This window comes from Astatotilapia calliptera, chromosome 14 (assembly GCF_964374335.1).
Source record: "Astatotilapia calliptera chromosome 14, fAstCal68.1, whole genome shotgun sequence".
Taxonomy (NCBI): Eukaryota; Metazoa; Chordata; class Actinopteri; order Cichliformes; family Cichlidae; genus Astatotilapia; species Astatotilapia calliptera.
The window spans coordinates 19,387,749-19,406,378 of NC_137435.1; the positions used below are offsets into that span (position 1 = coordinate 19,387,749).

The 18,630-nt window shown below is 41.0% G+C and overlaps 1 protein-coding gene across 1 annotated transcript; it reads right to left on the bottom strand.

Moving 5' to 3' along the window:
- Nucleotides 1-1,153: 1,153 nt before the first annotated feature.
- Nucleotides 1,154-18,175, bottom strand: LOC113036794 (BICD family-like cargo adapter 1). Its single transcript, XM_026193293.2, has 10 exons — nucleotides 17,727-18,175; nucleotides 15,976-16,191; nucleotides 10,217-10,336; nucleotides 9,281-9,427; nucleotides 8,570-8,752; nucleotides 4,837-5,001; nucleotides 4,067-4,144; nucleotides 3,741-3,853; nucleotides 3,435-3,555; nucleotides 1,154-2,082 (listed from the first exon to the last, which is right to left on the bottom strand). The coding sequence occupies exons 1-10, from the start codon at nucleotides 17,973-17,975 to the stop codon at nucleotides 1,843-1,845; spliced, it is 1,632 nt and encodes a 543-aa protein (XP_026049078.1). The 5' UTR covers nucleotides 17,976-18,175; the 3' UTR covers nucleotides 1,154-1,842.
- Between the last annotated feature and the right edge of the window lie 455 nt (nucleotides 18,176-18,630).

Consider the following 18,630-nt stretch of genomic DNA (forward strand, 5'->3'; position numbering starts at 1 on the left):
CTTTATTCTTAGTTCAGGAACCTCAAACACTGATGATAATTTACCCATGTCTCGACATCTGGAAGTTTTCACATTTACAAAACTACATGGCTTTAATAAATCAACACTTCTGAGTAGCAGTGTTAAAGGCAGTGAACATATGCAACTCTGAACACAAATTATAAATATTAAAAAATCTGATAAAACCTCAGTTGACTGATTTAAGGTTGACTTGCAGTTATTTAACATGACTGAGTTAAGTGTAACTACATTTGCTTATTTTTTAGCACCTCAGCTGCAGTCTGTCCAGTGTGTCAGATCCTGTCAGCTATGACACATCTGCCTCCCACTAAAGCCTGAAATGTTTGCTGGCCATCAGCAGAGGGCAGCAGCAGACGTATTGTTAGAAGCCCATTTCAGATTATCAAACCGCTCAAAAAATTAAACACTTTCATGAGAATATTAATCAAGTCAGTTAAACTTCTGGGATATTAATTTGAGCAGTGAAGTAGCGTGGGGGTGGGTTGTTAATCAGTTTCAGTGGCTTTCGTGTTAACGAAATGACCAATATATGCACTAGAGAGGCAACAGTGAGACAACCACTAACACAGGAATGGTTTTACTGGCTAGGTTTGTTGTCTCTGGTAGCATGAAGCAATACCTGGTCCCTCACCTGCTAGTGAGCCCTGTGCTCACTGCCTGGCACTGTGGAGAACAATTAGCATTTGCAATAGAATACCAGAATTGGCAGGTCCATCACCAGTATCCTGTGCTTTTCACAGATGAGAGCAGGTTCACCTTGAGCACATGTGACAGACATGAAAATTGAAGAAACCATGACCGGTTTGGTGGTGGGTCAGTGATTATCTGGGGAGGCACATCCATGGAGGGACACACAGACCTCTATAGGCTAAGCAACAGCACCCTGATTGCCATTAGGTATCAGGATGAAATCCTTGGACATACTGTGAGCTGCTACATTTGACTTCAGCCCTCTGTAGGTTGATCGTTTTCATTTCTTTCAATGTAGCCTCCTTTAATTCCTGACAGATTACCCCATCTCCATATTTGTGTATTGTCTTCAATCTTGCAGCTTTTCCCCTATTAAAGCCAGAATATCTTCAGTAAATAACTTTTATCATGGAGAGTTTTGAAGACAAACAGTGGAGAAAAATGAGACCTGACTGAGTATCATTTAATGTTTTATGAAACTTTCTGTCAGTCCTTCCAGACTTGGTCAGTTTGTACAAAGCAGCTTCAATACTGAACAGTGCTTAACATAAAATAGAGTTTCTGCTGTCCACAGACCATATCAATGTCCAGACAACATGTTTGATTTTTAACTGAAACTATGAGAACAAAATTATAAAAATAACAGATTTCTTCATGTACAAGAAAACGTACAGCGTTTCTCAAACACATTTAGCAACATTGACAATAAAAAAAAAACCCAAAAACAAACATAACTTCTTATATCCAACATGATAAGGACAAATTTAGTACAACGAAAAATGTAGTGTTTAATCACTTACTTCATGAGCATCCTTCTCTTTGATGTGTTAAATCTTAAATACTTTCCACTGAGCTGCTTATTCACCATTTTACAAAATAGGGTGCGATATTTACAGTTAAACCTTCAATTGTAATTCTGTAAAAATGTTGTCACGGTCTTCGTTTTCAGAAGCCTCAGCCTCTCAGTGAAATGTGTTTCAGTCTTTGTTTGCAGTGGCTCCTTCTGTCTTCATGGCTTTTTTTCTCCTTCACATGATGTACAAGAAGCCCCACTAGTGAGTTCCCTTTGACCTTTTCTCTTGGTGCATCTGCTCCACAGTAGTCCAGTAGTGTTCTAGCACTTAGTGTTCACTATTTGCTGTACTGCACCCCTTTGCCCCGCCTTAACCAGTCCCTCCACGGGGATTGGTTTTTGTCCTGATCGCAGTCTGAATTCCAGGAGGAGGCCGACGACTGGCGTGACCAAGATGAAGCCGTTCTGCTGGGTCTGCGAAAGAATGACATGCTGTTGTTGGAGGCGGGCTTCTTCTGAGGCTGCTCCAACTGCTGCTGGGACTTGAGCTGCTGGTTGATGAAGATCTGGATGTCATCCTGGGGAAAGGTGGGGAGGAAGAGGAATTGAGCAGCAAGACTTAGGAGCCGGGGCTCAGTCTGGTATCCCATGATTGGCAAAGATAACATGTTAGTACTAGAGTCGTAGTATTAAAGAAGCAAACTAGTTATCATTAAGTCCCACGAGAAAACCAACAAAGTACTGACTCTTTAAAAAACATGGAGGTGCCAGGCAGGAGGAAAAGAGGAAGACCTCAGAAGATTCATTGATGTGGTAAAGCAGCGGCCGATGCGCTGCAGGTTTTAGATATCACCCTGGGTCAACATACCTGAATCAAATGATTAGTTTATTACCAGGCCTCTGAAGAACTTCAAGACATGTTGAGGACATAATTTAGCCATTTAAATCAGCTGTGTTGAATCAAGGATACATCTAAAACCTGCAGGACACCGGCCCTTGAAGCCTGGAGTTTCCCCACCCCTGTGGTAAAGGATGAGATGCAGAGGGGTGGTGTGACAGAGGAGGAAGCTAGGGATAGGGTGAGACGGAGGCAGATGATCTGCTCCCTTTAGGAGTCGCAGCAGCAGCCGGAGGAGGAGGGAAAAGAAAAACTATATTGGTTTAAAGCTATTGATCACAGTCTTGAAATCAAACCATTGGGAGATGGATTGAGACAATGTGCTTCTAGGCATATTTGTTCATAACAGTAAAAAGAGGTTATAAAACACCTTCCTTGTCAGCGTTCAGATTCATTAAATCTATGAAGTTCTGAAGGCAAAACTGGTCCAATAAAGTGACTGGTCAGTGCCTATGACCGGTCACTTTTATTTACTCAAACGGTCTGACTTCCGTTTGAGTAAATAACCTTTTCTTTGCATGCCTTTTGTATTAAATAATCATTTATATTAATCTTACATTACTTTATTTTTTTATAATTTATATGTTTTTATCTTGTGGTTGCTCAGAAACACAGTATTTAAAGAAGTGAATCAGTGGTTTGCTCTAAATATTATCTGTATTATCTTCATCAGAGCATGAAGGCTCAGACACTGAGGCAGATGGCTCAGCTTGGCATAATTACTCAGCAGCAGAAGGGCTCAGAGACACATGCCGCTCTTATCCCTCCAAACTGTCAGGACATGGAGATTTATGATGGTGCCTGTCTCTGACTTTCTACTCTAGAATCTCAGACCGATACATCAATCTCAAAGGCAGGCAGTGCCTCTGAAAATGTGGCCTTCCCATCAGCGATGCAGGTGATTAAACGTAATAAGAATGTGCTGAAGCAGAAGGCCCTGCAAACAGGCTACGAGATGATAGGACAGTGTGACAAAGTGATGCGAGAAAGATCATTAGACTGGAGGTCTACAGAGAAAAGTGAGTGGTTTACCTGCCAGGCCTCCAGCTCCTGTGATAGCTCCAGTTTGCGTTGGATGGCTTCCAGTAACTGGTTGTTGAGAGACATCATATCGTTTTTACTTCTCACCAGCTCTTCTTCCATTCGGTTTTTCCTGCAAAGAAGTCACACAAAGATCTTTAAAGTAAGGATTTTAACATCCATAACAAGTTAAAACTCAGGGCTGAGCCATGCTCGGGAACTAGGAATTAGTGTTTTTCAGTTTTAAAAATATAAAACATGTAATCTGGAAAGCTTGAACTTTCTCACTTGAATTGGATAAATAAACTCATTACTTACTTCGCAATAGCTTCATCTCGGTCTTTGATGGCCTGTTGGACAACTTCAGTTTGATCTTGAACGCTCTGCAGCTTCTGCATCAGTTCAGCATTTTCTTGCTGCAGCTGCACATTCTGCAGGAAGACGATAAGAGCTCTTTAGACCACAGTATAAAATACTACATAATGAATGTTTATCTGCTTGTCAAATGCAATTCTGAGGCACACAAATATCTCTGAATTTAGATGCCGCATCAAGATCAGTAGGGTCAGCACTGGTGCAACCTTTTTGTCATACAACTGGTGCTGTCCCTCTTTGACGGACGGGTCTGTTCATCCCTCGGTTACCTGATCTCTCAGCTCCTGTGTCATGCTCAGATTCCCACTCTCGTCACCTGTCGTTTCAACAAAACCCTGATTCAGCTCCTGGGACAGAGGCATTAACAGAGAGATCAGGTGTCAGCGGTGTGTGCATCAAAAGGACTTTCTGTGGCGTTGGCCTACTTGTGGAGGTGCACTCGCGGAGGAAGGGGTGAGGCTGGCCCCTTTAGTTACACTGACAGACTCATGTTACTGCTCTGAATGTAAGATAAATGCCACAAGACACAACTGGACTATTGTAAACGCTCGCGCAAAGCAATCTGTCCTGTGTGAACACCCTGTGGTGCCTCAAACAGCCACTAGGGGGTAGATAGGTTGGACTGCTATAGTATGTGAGCAGGCTGCTTTCTGGATCTATGATTTATGCTTTTCCTGCATCTGCGTCCAACCTCTAGCAAAGAAAAAACAAAGTAAGGAAATAACTCTGCTTTCAGTACAATTGTCTCTCATCGTACAACAGAAAGAGATGCACTGTTGGAGTGTTAAACGTCGCATCTCTCACCTGTAAGTTGTGTGTTTGAAAAGCAATAAATGCGCTCTGCCGTGTTGGTACAGCCCTGCGTTTCTTAGACGTCAGAACTTCAGATTGTTTTGTGTACATTTCTTTATGATTCGAGGACATGACAAAACCTACAGTGTACTATTCCCGTCCTTCTCATGTTTCAAACAACAAGGTCAGCCTTTTGTTCGCATTTCCTCTCCCTGCCCCATTTGCTGTTCGTGTGTGCGCAGCTCACCTGTGGCCTGGATGCCTGTGAAAGAGTTTGAGCCACGCCCTTCAGCCGATGCAACATGGCCTTCAGGTCTTCCTGCTGATCGGCGACTTCTGACTGCTCTGAGTCATTCAGCTCCTGGGTCAGCGGGAGGAGTAACTGAAGGATGGACCCCATTTCTTGCGTTAACTATGAAAAAAGGAAGAAACGTGTTGATATGTGCTTGCTGTGACTTTCAAAATAGTGTCAGCCGCATTAACACATGAACCAAAATATTAAACGTGCAACAAAAGTTACATAGCTTGGAGGATGCTGCTCGAATTCTGACCTACATTTAGGTCCATAAACTCTTTGCCTTACCACACCATCACAATGGATTTTAAATTAAGCAATCAAGATGTGATTGAAAAGCAGACTTTCAGTTAACTGAATTAACTGCTTAGGAATTACAGACTTTTTCATAAAATCCTTTGCAGGGAAGTCTGGCTGCAAAGGATTTTAATCAGTCGCCTGGAGATCAGGCGACTGACTTGGCCATTGAAGTATATCCCATTTCTTTTCCTTGAGAAACTCTTGGTTGCTTCTACAGTATGCTTTACATTTCACATTCACCCTACTGCTTTGGACCTAACAGCATATTAAAAGGAATTTCTGTGTGTTATACAAGTTATTTCTTCTTCTCTGTTCCTGCGAGCATTCCCCATCTTCTTCTCACATGTCTTGAATGACATCATGTATTTATACGACTGGAGGAGTCAGCATTACCTCATGGGCATATTTAACTTACCTGAGTCATGTGTATCATGTGACAGTGCTTATCCGATCATAACAAAAATAACTAAACAGGAACAGTTTCAGGTGATAAACAGTCACAGTTGTTTGCATAAGTTTTAACACCCCTGACTCTGAGAAAGTTCTATATTTAAGAGACAATAAAATCAGCCTGAGTAAAAAAATGCTTAAAAATTGAACAGTAATTGTGGCTGCCACAAAAATAATGAGCTTTATGTTTTAGTGAGGTATTGCCATCATATACCCCACATGTGACAACAATGTGGAAAGTCTCCGACAATGTGGTAATGACAAACAGGAAATGTGACTCACGAGTGCAGCAACACATTACTTTTTCCTGCTGCAACACAACAATAACAGCAGACACACGGACGGTGAGAAGACGTTTTCTGCTCTCTCCCAGACACAACTCCAACACGTGACTTCTGCACAAGTCCTCATCCAGGACTTCACTCTGTACAATCAGGAGCTTCACGCCTTGGTGACAGTGTGACAGCAAACACGCTGTCACACTGTCACCAAGAACTCGCACAACATGTTCCTGCATGGCGTCCCTCTCTGTAGAGAGAGCTACCGTGCTTTTGCTACAACATTTTCAAACGCTTTCCAAAATTCAGAGTATAAATGATGTATCTCTGGTGCTATAAATGTGCGATCTCATTCTCAAGAAAGACAACTTGATCATTTCATTTCCAGTCATCACAGGAACACAGTTTCCCCTCAAAACGCACGTGACCTGTGAATCATTGCAGGCCCACTGCAGCAAAAGCCAACCACAGTATGGAGATAGTGTGCAGCTGTTCCTACACAGAGCTGTTTGCATGTTTTTCCAATTTTGTCTTGCAGTGACTCGACAGCATTCACATTAGTGCTATAAGAGGAATTTTACTTTTTTTCCTAGTACTTTTTTGTGTGTTTGTGCTTTACAGTACGTATAATTTTAGATCATAACACTGATACAGGATAACACATCACAATGTTGCAAAAAATCAACGTTGAAGAAAAGTCATGCTTATTGCACCTAGAGATACTAAAATACCAACAATACAAATACAGAAAAATAAATGATAAATTATTCTTACTGCTTCGGGGGCACAAATTCGTAAACTTGAGAACAGTTTGGGACTGCAGTTTCTACCAATCATCATTCAAACAGGAGAAATTTAAGACGTTAACTCTTCAAAGCTGTGGACTGACAGATAATCGGTGCTCAAATAAGTATTAAAGGAGCAGGATTGTTTATGTGAGGCTAACACAGACAGTAAAATTGTCTCTCTCTTAGTTTTAAGATCACCTGCACTTTATTACAATGATGTTGTGCATCTACATGCGCCCCCCTGCATTCCTTTCTCCCTCATCACTCTGTCTTCTAAGTGGAGTGATGTTTATGTATAAGGTCACGAGTAGAGCAGGGCGATATGGCCAAAAATATTTATCACGATATATATTTGAAAATTTGCGATAACGATATAACCGACGATATAATTGATGCGAGACAAAATACAACTCCACAACATTACTAGCGCAAAAAGACAACCTTCCATTTATTTTCACTTAAACAAGAAGCTGGTTTTTATGTACATTAAAGCTTTATAAAAATGTAACAGTGCAAATGCAAATTCCTTGCTGAAAGTTTAACCAAAAGGCATTTCCAGTAGAAATGGGCTGACATATCCTGAGCATAACCATGTATAATATCCACTGAAGTTAAAAAGAGGTGCTTTGCAACATTAAACTGCAGTGTGCAGTACGCATTTTTCGGACCATAAGGTGCACGGGATTATAAGACACATTAAGCGAAACAAAGCAGTCAGATAAATCAAACTTTATTAAACTCATTCTTCTTGCTTCCTCCACTTCTGTACCATTGATTCATTAATGTTGAATTCTCTGGCAGCGGCTCTATTCCCATGTTGTTGCAGTATATTAATGACTAACCTCGTATTGTGGATGGATTATCTCAGTTGTTCTCCTGACTGAAGTTTGGTCCGTTTACAGCATCCTGCCATGCGATTGCATTTGTCTCTAACCATGAAGAACCTTCACGTTAACTTTTATAAGTGGAAAAGTGTTAGTGTTCGTCTTCCAGCTTCACTGTTTATGTTATGCTAACATAGCTGTGTCGCTAGCGATCACGTAGCACATCATTATATACCAGCTAGCCCAACTTCAGTAACCCTACAAACGTCACTGCTGTTTAGTTTCCTGTCTTCGTTTATGTTGGAAGTGATAGCAGATGCTATATCATGCTTAGGTAACTAGCGAAACTAGCGAGCTAACTTCCGCTAGCTTCCTGCTAACTTCTAACTCCGTTAAATGTAATAACTTTTGTTTTCATGGATGCCTGGAAGTTAAACTTTATAGTTACACCTGGTAAAGCAGCAATGCTGATCGTTTTATTAAAGATGAAAGAATTTAGACAGTTTTTAACTCTAAGTGATGCTGCAGTGTTGTTTGACCTGAAGCATACGGAGTTTAGGACCCAGATTACTCCCAGATTTAAGAGCATCTTAGTCCGACAAATATGACAATAACAACGGCCGCTTGCATGTTCTGCAAAAAAATGTGCTTTGTTGTGTATCTGATGGACAAACACCAAACCAGTTCCACATCACTGAAGTTGCACCATTTTTACAAACCAATTCTGGTTCATCTGTTTCACTCAACAATCGGCCATGTGCGTATGAAAACAAAGGCACTGCGCATGCGCGTTTTACTCCCATTCTATCGCGATATTTCATTTTCCTATCGTTGCCTAACATTATACCGGTATTACCGTGAACGGTATAATATGGCCCAGCCCTAGTCACGAGACATCTTACCATTAGCTTTACTCTTATTCACAGTGAACTTTATATTTTTAAATTAAATTGAAATGAAATACTTCAATCAGCCACATGAGGCATGTTTTGGATGTTTTTTTTATAAAACAATATGCTTTGACTGTATTAATCAGTAAACCTACCTCTTCTTTGCTGACTCCGAGGCCTGTTATCTCCAGGCTACTTTCCAGCTCAGACAGCAGGGAAGTGTCGCCGTAGCTCCTGGCTTCCTGCAGGGACACCTCCTCCTGAAGCTCCTCCACCTGGGCCTGCAGCTGCTGTGAATGACCCCGTGCAGCCTCCACCTCTTGCCGCGCCTCGGCAAGCTGAAAAGCACAGAGAGCGAGAGGCACATGCACACATGAACGAAAACAGAAATGTGACAAGGATAACACGTCCGACAGATGAAGAAGCTACGATAAAAATCACATTATGAATCCTGCTAGATTACACAGATCCCTGCTTTTAGCCTAAGAGTCAAATGAGCTCTGGAAGGAGCTGTAATAGGAGACTCGTGTAAGCAGACTGTACCAACAAGAGAAAGAAATCCTGACATGCCAGATTCCAGCCTAAAGCCAAACATGAAACTAAACGAACACGAGTGGAATCCAGAGTTGCGGGTGAGAGATACAGTGACGGGAGTGAGGTGATTGTTTAGCGGTACTTTCCGCAATCCCACCGAAACCCAGGCTGGCAGAGAGGGAGCAGAAAATCTTTGTCATTGTGGTTCTTTTAGTCACGCACTAACCACTTGATGCGGTTTTGCTGCCACAATGAGCTCTAATCAGATTGCTTATGTACTATGGAGCTCGAATGACAGTCTTGCCTGCGCTGTACTGTATTCATGTTTGTACCTGCTGGCTGTGCTGCTCGTTGAGTTGGTCGTGCAGAGCCAAGCGTGCGTCCAAAGAGGCCAAACTCGCCCTCAGTTCTTCGTTTTCTTGACAAACGCTCTCCAATCGTTGCTCCAGCACCTGTTCCTTCTGTGAGAGACGCAACACCTGGAAAAACAAGCAGAAATACAGATAACAAAGTTATTTCTTCCCCTCAGGGAGGAAAATTCTCACTAACTCACACCACTCCCTTGCATCGCAACAAAACAATCCACTAACAGGAGGAATGAAGCTGATATTTGAACCTTCCTACTTTTACTTGGAAGGCTATCCGTTTTCTCATTTTCGGAAATGAACAATTTATCGAGAAAAGGATGATTTACCGAGAATCTGTCTGACTGTATTTATCCTATTCAGGAGTACATCCAAAAAAGAAGGTGAACTTGCTCGTCACAATTTCAAAAGTCATTTCAAAACAGATATTCCTTTTTAAAAACCTTTAATCAAACCATTATTACAAAATAAAGTGTTGTTTTAGTACTTTTTTTTCCCCAGTTTCAGCTGCTGGTTGTCCAGGACTTTCATTATTCTTCTGTTTTATGTAACCACCACATCCATTGCATGAAATAAAACGCATTATGTATTAGAAAAGATCACTTTTTAGACAGACTGTTTATTTGCCATTTTACTTTGCTTAAAACATTACTTAGAAGACGTTATTTTAAGAACCATGTAGGTCTAAACATGACCAGCAGGTATGGGCCAGACATGAAGAGATAGAAGTTCATTTATGACTCGCTTCACTGATGCCAAGTAATTATTAGAAAGGCATTTGAGAAAAAAATTGATACAAAAATATGATATGCTACAAGAAGAAGACCATATTTTAGCATAAATATGAAGCTACACCTCTGTAAAGTCACAGTAACGGCCGCACGTGTGCATTAGAGTACTTGCCTGCTCTCTCATGGCACTCATCAGCTCCTCGTCCTGCTGCCTGTTGTGACTTCCTTTTTGTTGCAGCTCCTGTTTCAGAGCCTGCAGCTCAGTGGACATGGCTCTCTCCACCTCCATCGCCTACACGTGCACAGAAAAAAGAGAACACGAACGCAGGAGAGTCACAAAGGGAGCAAATGAAATGAGAAATATGGAGAGGGTTAAAAAGATCTCAGCCAGAGACTGGCGTCACACACGCGTATCAGTTAAAGTGAAAATCCAAAATGAAGCCTGCCTGTAGCCTGAGCTTTAAGAAAATAAAAGTCTTGGCTAAAGCTGAGATGAGAAGAAGCTGGGGATTAGTTGACTAAATTTAAATGTGGTTGGTTATTGGTTTTCCTGATAGCCTGCAGTGCTTCCAAAACCTGGGGCAAAAACAGGACAGATGTAAAAGCTAACAGCATGAGTGATTCATTCATTTTCCCCCATTTTCAACTTTAACCATAAAACACTGAATATTGGAAAACTTGAAAGCTGATTCAAACACAAAAGATTGGGCAACATTAAAAATTTGGGAAGCTGCTGTGCCTACAGGCCCTGTGAAAGGCCCCCCCTTCTGCCCTCCCTTGTCCTGGACTGGGACCCTCATTTCCCCTTACTCAGCAGTTCGGCGGGGCCCTGTCAGGTCCAATCAATGCCACATAATACAAAATGAAAGGCCGGCCTCTACGGCAGATGGAGCAGAGGGCATCTTGATCTTGGTGGTGACATCATCATGCCACATTAAACAACAATGGTGAACTCGGACATCACCAGAGTAAAAGCTGGAGGGAAGAGCTTGAAAGTATGGAGGATGTGAGGCAGGTTTGTGGGACATAAGTAGAGGGAAGCGTGTGTCTGTGTGAGTGAATAAAGGATAAAAACAAAAAGCAAGCAGACACAGTGAGAAGAGAAGAAGTCTGGGTTTAAAAATGAACATTTCAGTATGGGCCTCTTTCTACAATAGAGGCACCGACTCACTGAGAGCCACCAAAACGAGGAGGGGACGGAGGATACTCCACCCCCCCCCCCCCACCCCCTCCACGCCTTCATGAGTCCACACGCTGAAGTATCCAACAGCTGGCTTCCACAGCTATAACTAAGCCCCTTGGGGGGCACAGAGAAAAGATGGCTTTCCCCTGGGATAAAGGAACGTTGGTGCAACATCAAAGAACAAAATGAAAGATTTATATCTCTCTGTAATGTATATTGTGTTTTCCTTTTTTGTCTGTGAGCTTGGTGATGCTGACCGAGGTTACGGGGGCTTGTCTTAAACAATGTACACAGTGAGGGATTTGTCACAGCTGCCCAATAAAATGCTACCGGTGTGAGTGATATGTGACCCTGAGTAGGAAGCAGGAAGTGAAAAAGGTAATGTGATCTGCATCGGTTAACCTGACAGAAAACAAGATTTCAACAGAGTGACCAAAAAAGTAGAAACACCTGTCTGCAATGGTCTTAACTCTTTTTGTATACAAGTTATTCAATATTCTGTATGTATGCACACACAGTACGTTTGAGTTATATCTAAAAGGTTATATTATATTGAAACTTAAGTGAAACCAAACAATAAAAACTAAAAGTGAAATGAACAGAAACCCCCTTATTAAATAATAATATGTTAAAAAGTATTTTAAAAAGTGTATATCCATAACAACTATATAAATACACAAACACTTATTGCTGGCATCAGTAAGTCATCCTATTTGCCTTGGGCTATTACCAGTCATGAGGCAAATAAATCCCACAACCAGTACAATCTGGTTGTGTACAATCTGTCTATTATTGGCCAGTGTCAGCTCATAATACCCCCAGCAGTAAGTCAGGTCTACCTGAAATAAGCTCATAGCAAAGTCCTAAACTTACCGAGTTTTGTTGTTTGTTTTTTAAAAACAATTGAAACGAATGAAACGCATGAAAACATGCAGGAAACTATCAGCATTTCCAGCTCATCATCCAGTAATCATACTCCCATTCCAGTCTGGTATTTCTTATCCAGTAGATGTGTTTATATTCAGTTTTCTAATGCACTAAAAATGTTGCACAAGACTTCAGCCAAAATCAGCAAAATACTAAAATGTTTTTACTTTCACTATATGCAATTATCTCATTTCCTTACAGTCATACTTAATGTTTTTCTTCAGACGGTAAACTGTGGTTTTCCTTGTATGAGACTGCCAGGAAACTCCAGTGACAAATTAACAAACGAACATAGAGAGTGATTCATGTTTGACCAAAGTCTTTTCAGCCTGGTTTACAGTTGCAGCGATGGTTTGTAAGAAAACACCCTGACATCAGTCACCTCTCCCTGAGATTTTCAACACTTTGCTTCTGCTCCGGAGCTCCTGTTTTAACAGTCTGCACTGTGTGACAATTTGGCACGCATCAGTATTGTTTTTAATGCAGCTGCTTCCTCATGTGCACCAGGACAGAAGTTCACAGCAAATCTTTTCATGTTGTTGGAAAATTCTTTTTCTCTCTGGTTTCAGTTTATATCCTCCTCCAGATTCCTGTCATGGTCTACTTACGGTTTCATAATTAGCAGATTATGTTTTCATCTGTGAGAAACTTTTGCTTCATCTTACCATTTATCTGTTATGGTTAGTGAAGCACCTAAACTGGTTATCCAGGTATTAGCTTTTAGTCCATAACTCGCTTTTTGATGGCTGCTAGCCATACAGCTAATGATTTTAACTATTTATATACATTTTAAGGTTTTATCTAACATTTTGGAAAATCATTTTTTCATCACATTTTCATTTTCTGAGAGCTGATAACTCCATTTGCAACTGTTTATCTATATTTTAACGTTTTAGCTGGTTTTAACGGAAGGTTTTTAGCTTGTACTTTCAGCTAGAATTTTATTAATGAATGCATCTGTCTTTTAAACATAATTTAATTTTTAACTCTTTATAAGGAGTTTTAGCTAAGAGTTTATATTTTTTTATCTATATTTTTCAATGACTACCAGCAACATGGCTAACAATTTTAATTCTTTATACTTTAAGCTAATAATTAATTTAAAAAAAACAAAAACTACATTCCTGACTAATCAGTTAACTGTTTATCCACACTTTTAGCTACCCACTTCAAATGCTTACCCATGCTTTTGATAACAATTTTATTTATCTATACTTTGAGAAATGCTAGCCACATGGCAAACAATTTTTAACTTCGACATTTTTTCATTTTTAGCTAACAATTTAATTCATTTCAGGGGCTTTTTAGCTTATAGTTCCATACAAAAATTATACATATACATTTCTTTCTCTACACTCCTAAGTTACCATTTTAAATGTTTATCTACAATTAGAACAAACCATTTTAATTGTATAAATATGCTTTTGATTAACAACTTAATTAATTTACCTTAACTTTCAGCTAAGTTGGCCACTGGTTGACCACCAGTCATTAGGGAAAAATGAGTATTCCCCAATCAGTTGCAAGTGGTTGCTAGAAGTTAATGGCTGTCAACTGCCCCAGGTCACACAGGTCTCCTGACCAATTAGTGAACCTCTGGCAAGCACCTGTCACTAGACAAACATGTTTTCCCCAGTTGGTTGGCAAAAAGCCTCCTTGTGATTACTTTGATTGTTAGCATATTGCTGTGGAAATTTGGATAGAAGTGACGGACTTGTCTACAAACAGTTGCCAGCTATGTCAGTTACACTGACACTGAAAAGCGCTTTTTGTAACATGTTGGCTGCAGTACCGCAACTTCTACTTTGAATGTGAATCTCCTCCATTTCTGGTTTACATCTCACTTTTTCAGGTTATACAAACACTTGGCTAGTTAACAAGTACTTGGAGACCAGCATAAAAACAAAAAATAAAAACGACAGGCACTTGCGTTAATCTGCTAGCAAACAAAGCCCTTACTGAGAGGTTCTGGTGCAACACTTGCTTTGCAACAGTTTTACCCAGTGAGAACCGAGAATCTCCAAGAACCACTTTCAACCAGTCAGGGAATACATATTTTCCCTAATGGTGGTTGTAACCCCCCCCCCCCCAAAATTTCTTATGACTTTATAACATTTACTATCTATTTCTACTCAATGTTAATGGTTAACTTCTCTTCTCAAACCAGCTCAGGTCCATTCGGCTTTTAAATTAAAATGTAATTTCTGCTTTTTGAAGATTAGTTCAGCTTTGATTTATTGATTAATTTAATGCAATTCTGTCTATTACACATTAAGTATATAAACTGAAAACAGCAGCTACAATTGATTAGCTCATTGACATATTCAAGTTTCCTAAGTATCCTTGAGTTTTGTTGTTTGTTTGTTTTTTAAGTTAAAAGAAGAAACCTACTGTATAGCTTACTGAAGCCTGAACATGACACCATGAATAAACCGAGCTCTTCCAGTCAAAACCGTGAGAAACAAAAACTCAATGAATTACAGCACGACTCACCCCACCACACAGCTGTCCGACAGAAGCAGCAGTATCTTTCACTACATCAGGCAAAGACTTGTCAGACATGGAGCGTCTTAAGATTCAGTCTCTTCTCTCAGCTTCACAACTACACAGACCAGAGTTACATTTGGCTAACACTGGGCAGCCCAATAAAGTATTTCCTCCACCTCCCTCTCCCCTAAAACAGCTCAAACAGAGAGATACAAGCTTTTATCTAAATTGGCATTTTCCTGAACTTCTAGGGAGTCTGATTTCCACACACCAAGTCCTTCAGTATAGCCACAGAGGGGGAAGGAAGCTCACAGTTCCTTATTTCGTGGACCTTGACTCCTTACAAGCTCGTGTCTGCTGTTCATTCTGCGTGAGCAGAGGTTTGTCGTGTGGAACGCAGCACGTCACAACAGCAACGCTGAGAAAAACAATCCTCACTTTCTCAGCCTGGAAAAATACTCAAGTTTGCTCCAGCTGTGTGATCCAGTCAGCTCCACTGATAAGAAGCTGTCACCAGCCTGCTTTGTGTACAGTGTACTGCATTTCTGATCAGATACTTATGATCATAAATAATTTACTTCAACACTCATGATCTCCTGAAGACGTGAGTCAGCGGCATGTTGTCAGCGTCCTTATGATGTCAAGCTAGTTAAAGGTTAACTTTGTGTTACTGAATAAACCAACGTAACAGATTATAATGTTCTGATAAAAGCTTCTATAATATGTCTAATAGATTATCTAGGACATTTTTCTATTACATTTCACAGGTACAATGACATAAAAAAGTGGCTAAAATAATTATACGGCAATGAGTTTAATTCATTTGCCTGAACTAGAATTTGAATAAAGCTTCTTCCAGGTATTTTCCAAGCTTCCCTCCCTCTCAGATTTAAAATTAAGTCATGCTTGAAGTTTCCCTCCCCCTCTTGTTTACATGTCGTTTCCCTCCTGCTCTGCACTTGACATTGCTGATTTGCCTGAGGGAAACTGCTCAGGTTTTGATATGCAGCTCCCAGCTGACTCTAGCTCTATCGCTCTCCTTCTCATTTATCAAAACACTTATTTGTAGTAGAAGTATTTTAGCTGTGACCTTGCTATGAGCTTTCAAATATCCTCAGAGTGTGGCATTGCTTTAGATCAAATACAGTCAGGCTGATACCGGAGTAGTTCACACGGGAACACCGAGTTTCAGTGGGTGGATTGAGTAACTTTCTAGTTTTACTCAGACGGCCTGAAGCTTTGAATCTACTGCCGGTGTTTGTTTCACTGAGGCTCGGTTACTTTTTGAGCAAAGATGAAAAACATGAATCTACCCATCCAGGTGTGGGACTCACAGCTTTGAGCTCCTCCTGGAGCCGCTGAGTGTTCTCGTTGTGCTCCAGCTGAGTTCGACTCTTGTCCCTCTCAGCCTCGCTGAGCGCCCGGGTAAGCTGCTCCACCTGGGCGCTCAGCTCCCTCGCATCCCGCTCCAGGTCTCCCATCTGGCTCTCCCACTGGGACTGGTGGCGCTCCAGCTTCAGTCGCACCTCATGTTTTCCCTGCTCCAGCTCCTATCGGAGGTGGAAAAGATAAATGCCTTAACAGGTGATCTTTAGGGTGGGTGTAGCAAAACAAAGATTTTAAAATATAAAGCAGTAAATACAGTTCAGTTGTCTAGCTACGACTGCAGCAAATGAAGCTGTTTGGCATCGTGAGAGTGTTGTTGGAAGGCATTTGAGTGAGCACAAGCACCTGTCAACCTCATTTAGTGCTCTGACGGATAACAGGAAATGTCCAACAGCTGTAATTTGAATCCGTAACAATAGGGTAGCTGATATCATTAAAGCTAGAAGAGGAAAACATCCACTATGCTATCATCCATTCCTTTGGAGCTTAAAAGATCAGTCAGTTTGTCAGTCAACAGAAAAGTCATCCAAGCATTAACTTGCCATGACACCTGATTGATCCAGCACTATTTTAGCTCAATGGGTTGTGCAGGTGACCCATAAGGTGTAAGGTAAATAAAGAGGACTGGGTCTGAATCTTCCCCTGTTCTCTGTCTTTCAAACTTTCCTGCCTTCTCTCAACTTTCTTAAGACAATAAGGGCTAAAAATCCCCCCACTCAAGAAAATGACTGTTCCAGACATTTACCACACCTCTCTGGCAAATTCAATCAGAAAAGTTCACGCAGCACGTTTACATCAATTTAGACACTAGCGCACCATTGTCTTGTCCTTGGTGTGATTTAAGTGACTGCCATACCTGACTTGATGCGAGCATCTGATAGAGACATCAGCATCACCCGGGGAAAGCAATGAGGTCATTATTTTCATATCACAGCCTCTCAACATGATTTGGTGCTGGTGTAGTCGACTGAGACAAACACATGGATGCCACCGGTTCGCTTTTATTACTACACTTTCTGTCTGACTGCTGAGATCTCGTGAGGAGTTGAAGTGTCTCACAAGTATGCAGCAAGACTACCTAGAAGGAATTTCAGTACTGACAGGTCTGCTAAGATAGAAATAGTTTTACAGTCGCTGGGAGAACACAAAAGATCGCTTCAGAGAGAGTTAGTAAAGTTTAGCAACGCACTAGCATTTCTGCCTGCTTACATTATAGTTTCTTTATACAGTTACAGCTTATTTAACGTTGAATATATTGCATTCATTATTTTGTAAACCAACCAGTTTAGTAGGAACACCTTAGCAGTGCCTTTTTTATGCTGCTTTTTCCATTTACAATTGTAAATGTCTTTTCATGGGATGGCCAAAATATTGAGAACACGTTAATAGTGCGGTCGGAGGTCCCAATAAATGACTCAGGTGACTCAATGTCATTAATGTTGAATATTTAAGTTGGTCACCTTAACTTAAATAAATAGAGCTAGAAAGATTTTTACGCGTTTTCGTGCGTAAAGCTGGGAGAGAAACAACAGCATACAATCTTTGGACATCGGGAAAACTTCTTACCCGCCCACTTCAAACAGCAACAACCATGACGTAATTCTAAACACTTCAACCCGAACATTTCACAGAATGTTTTAGATTATTACAAAACCTACTAGATTATTAGTTCACCTGTAGGGAATCGGATTCTCCTTACCTCCAGCTTCTCTGCGTATTGCTCATGAAGTTTTTCGCTCTTCTCCTTAAGCTGGCGGTTTTCTAGGAGCAATGCGTTTCCCAGCTGGGCTGCCAAAATAACCTCTTCCTCCTTTTGTTTTAAAGCAGCCAGAAGTTCACTGGGGTCCTGATAATCTGTCATTTCCTCCGCTCCATAGTGGAAAAAGAAATCCTCCTCTAGGTCCATTATTTCCTTGGACTTGAAGCTCCAATCATCGAGTCGATCCATAGCTAATCCAATAACACCTTATTATAGCTTCTTATATAAAGAAAACACGCGGGAACGGTGCCATAAACGCGCATCTGTGGATGCCCACTCATGACACCTGCGTGTAGCTGCTGAGTCGAGCAGAGTGTAAATGTAAGTGAAGTCGAACCGAAGGTTGGAGCTGTCTGGTGAAAGCAGGCTGCTCCCTCCCTCTGTCACCCGCAGATGGCGGTTTGTCTCCGTGGGGTGTTGGTTTCAGTCACCTGAGCAACTGTCACCACCCAGCTCGGCAACCACATCGATACCTGCCCTGCCGCAGGGCTCAGAGTGTGGAAAATGGAAAATGGAAAGACACACAAGCACCTGCATGGTGCTGTGAAACAGTGGGAACTGTTTTTCTTGATGTTTTACCGGACTGCAGCATATTGTTTATTATAATCATTCACTGTGGAGGACATTAGTCAAACAACAGATGACGTCCCATTGCAGCATCACGAAATGCACACATGTGATACCAGTAAACTTCAAAAACCAGTGTTTCTGCTTTTTTTAAAAATATGTTTTCATACTTTGATAAAAGTATTTATTATTCTTAATTTGATGTAATTTGATGGTACTTACAGGCCGTTTTAAATGTAATTTATTTGTTATGGTTTCATTTCATTCAATTTGGGTT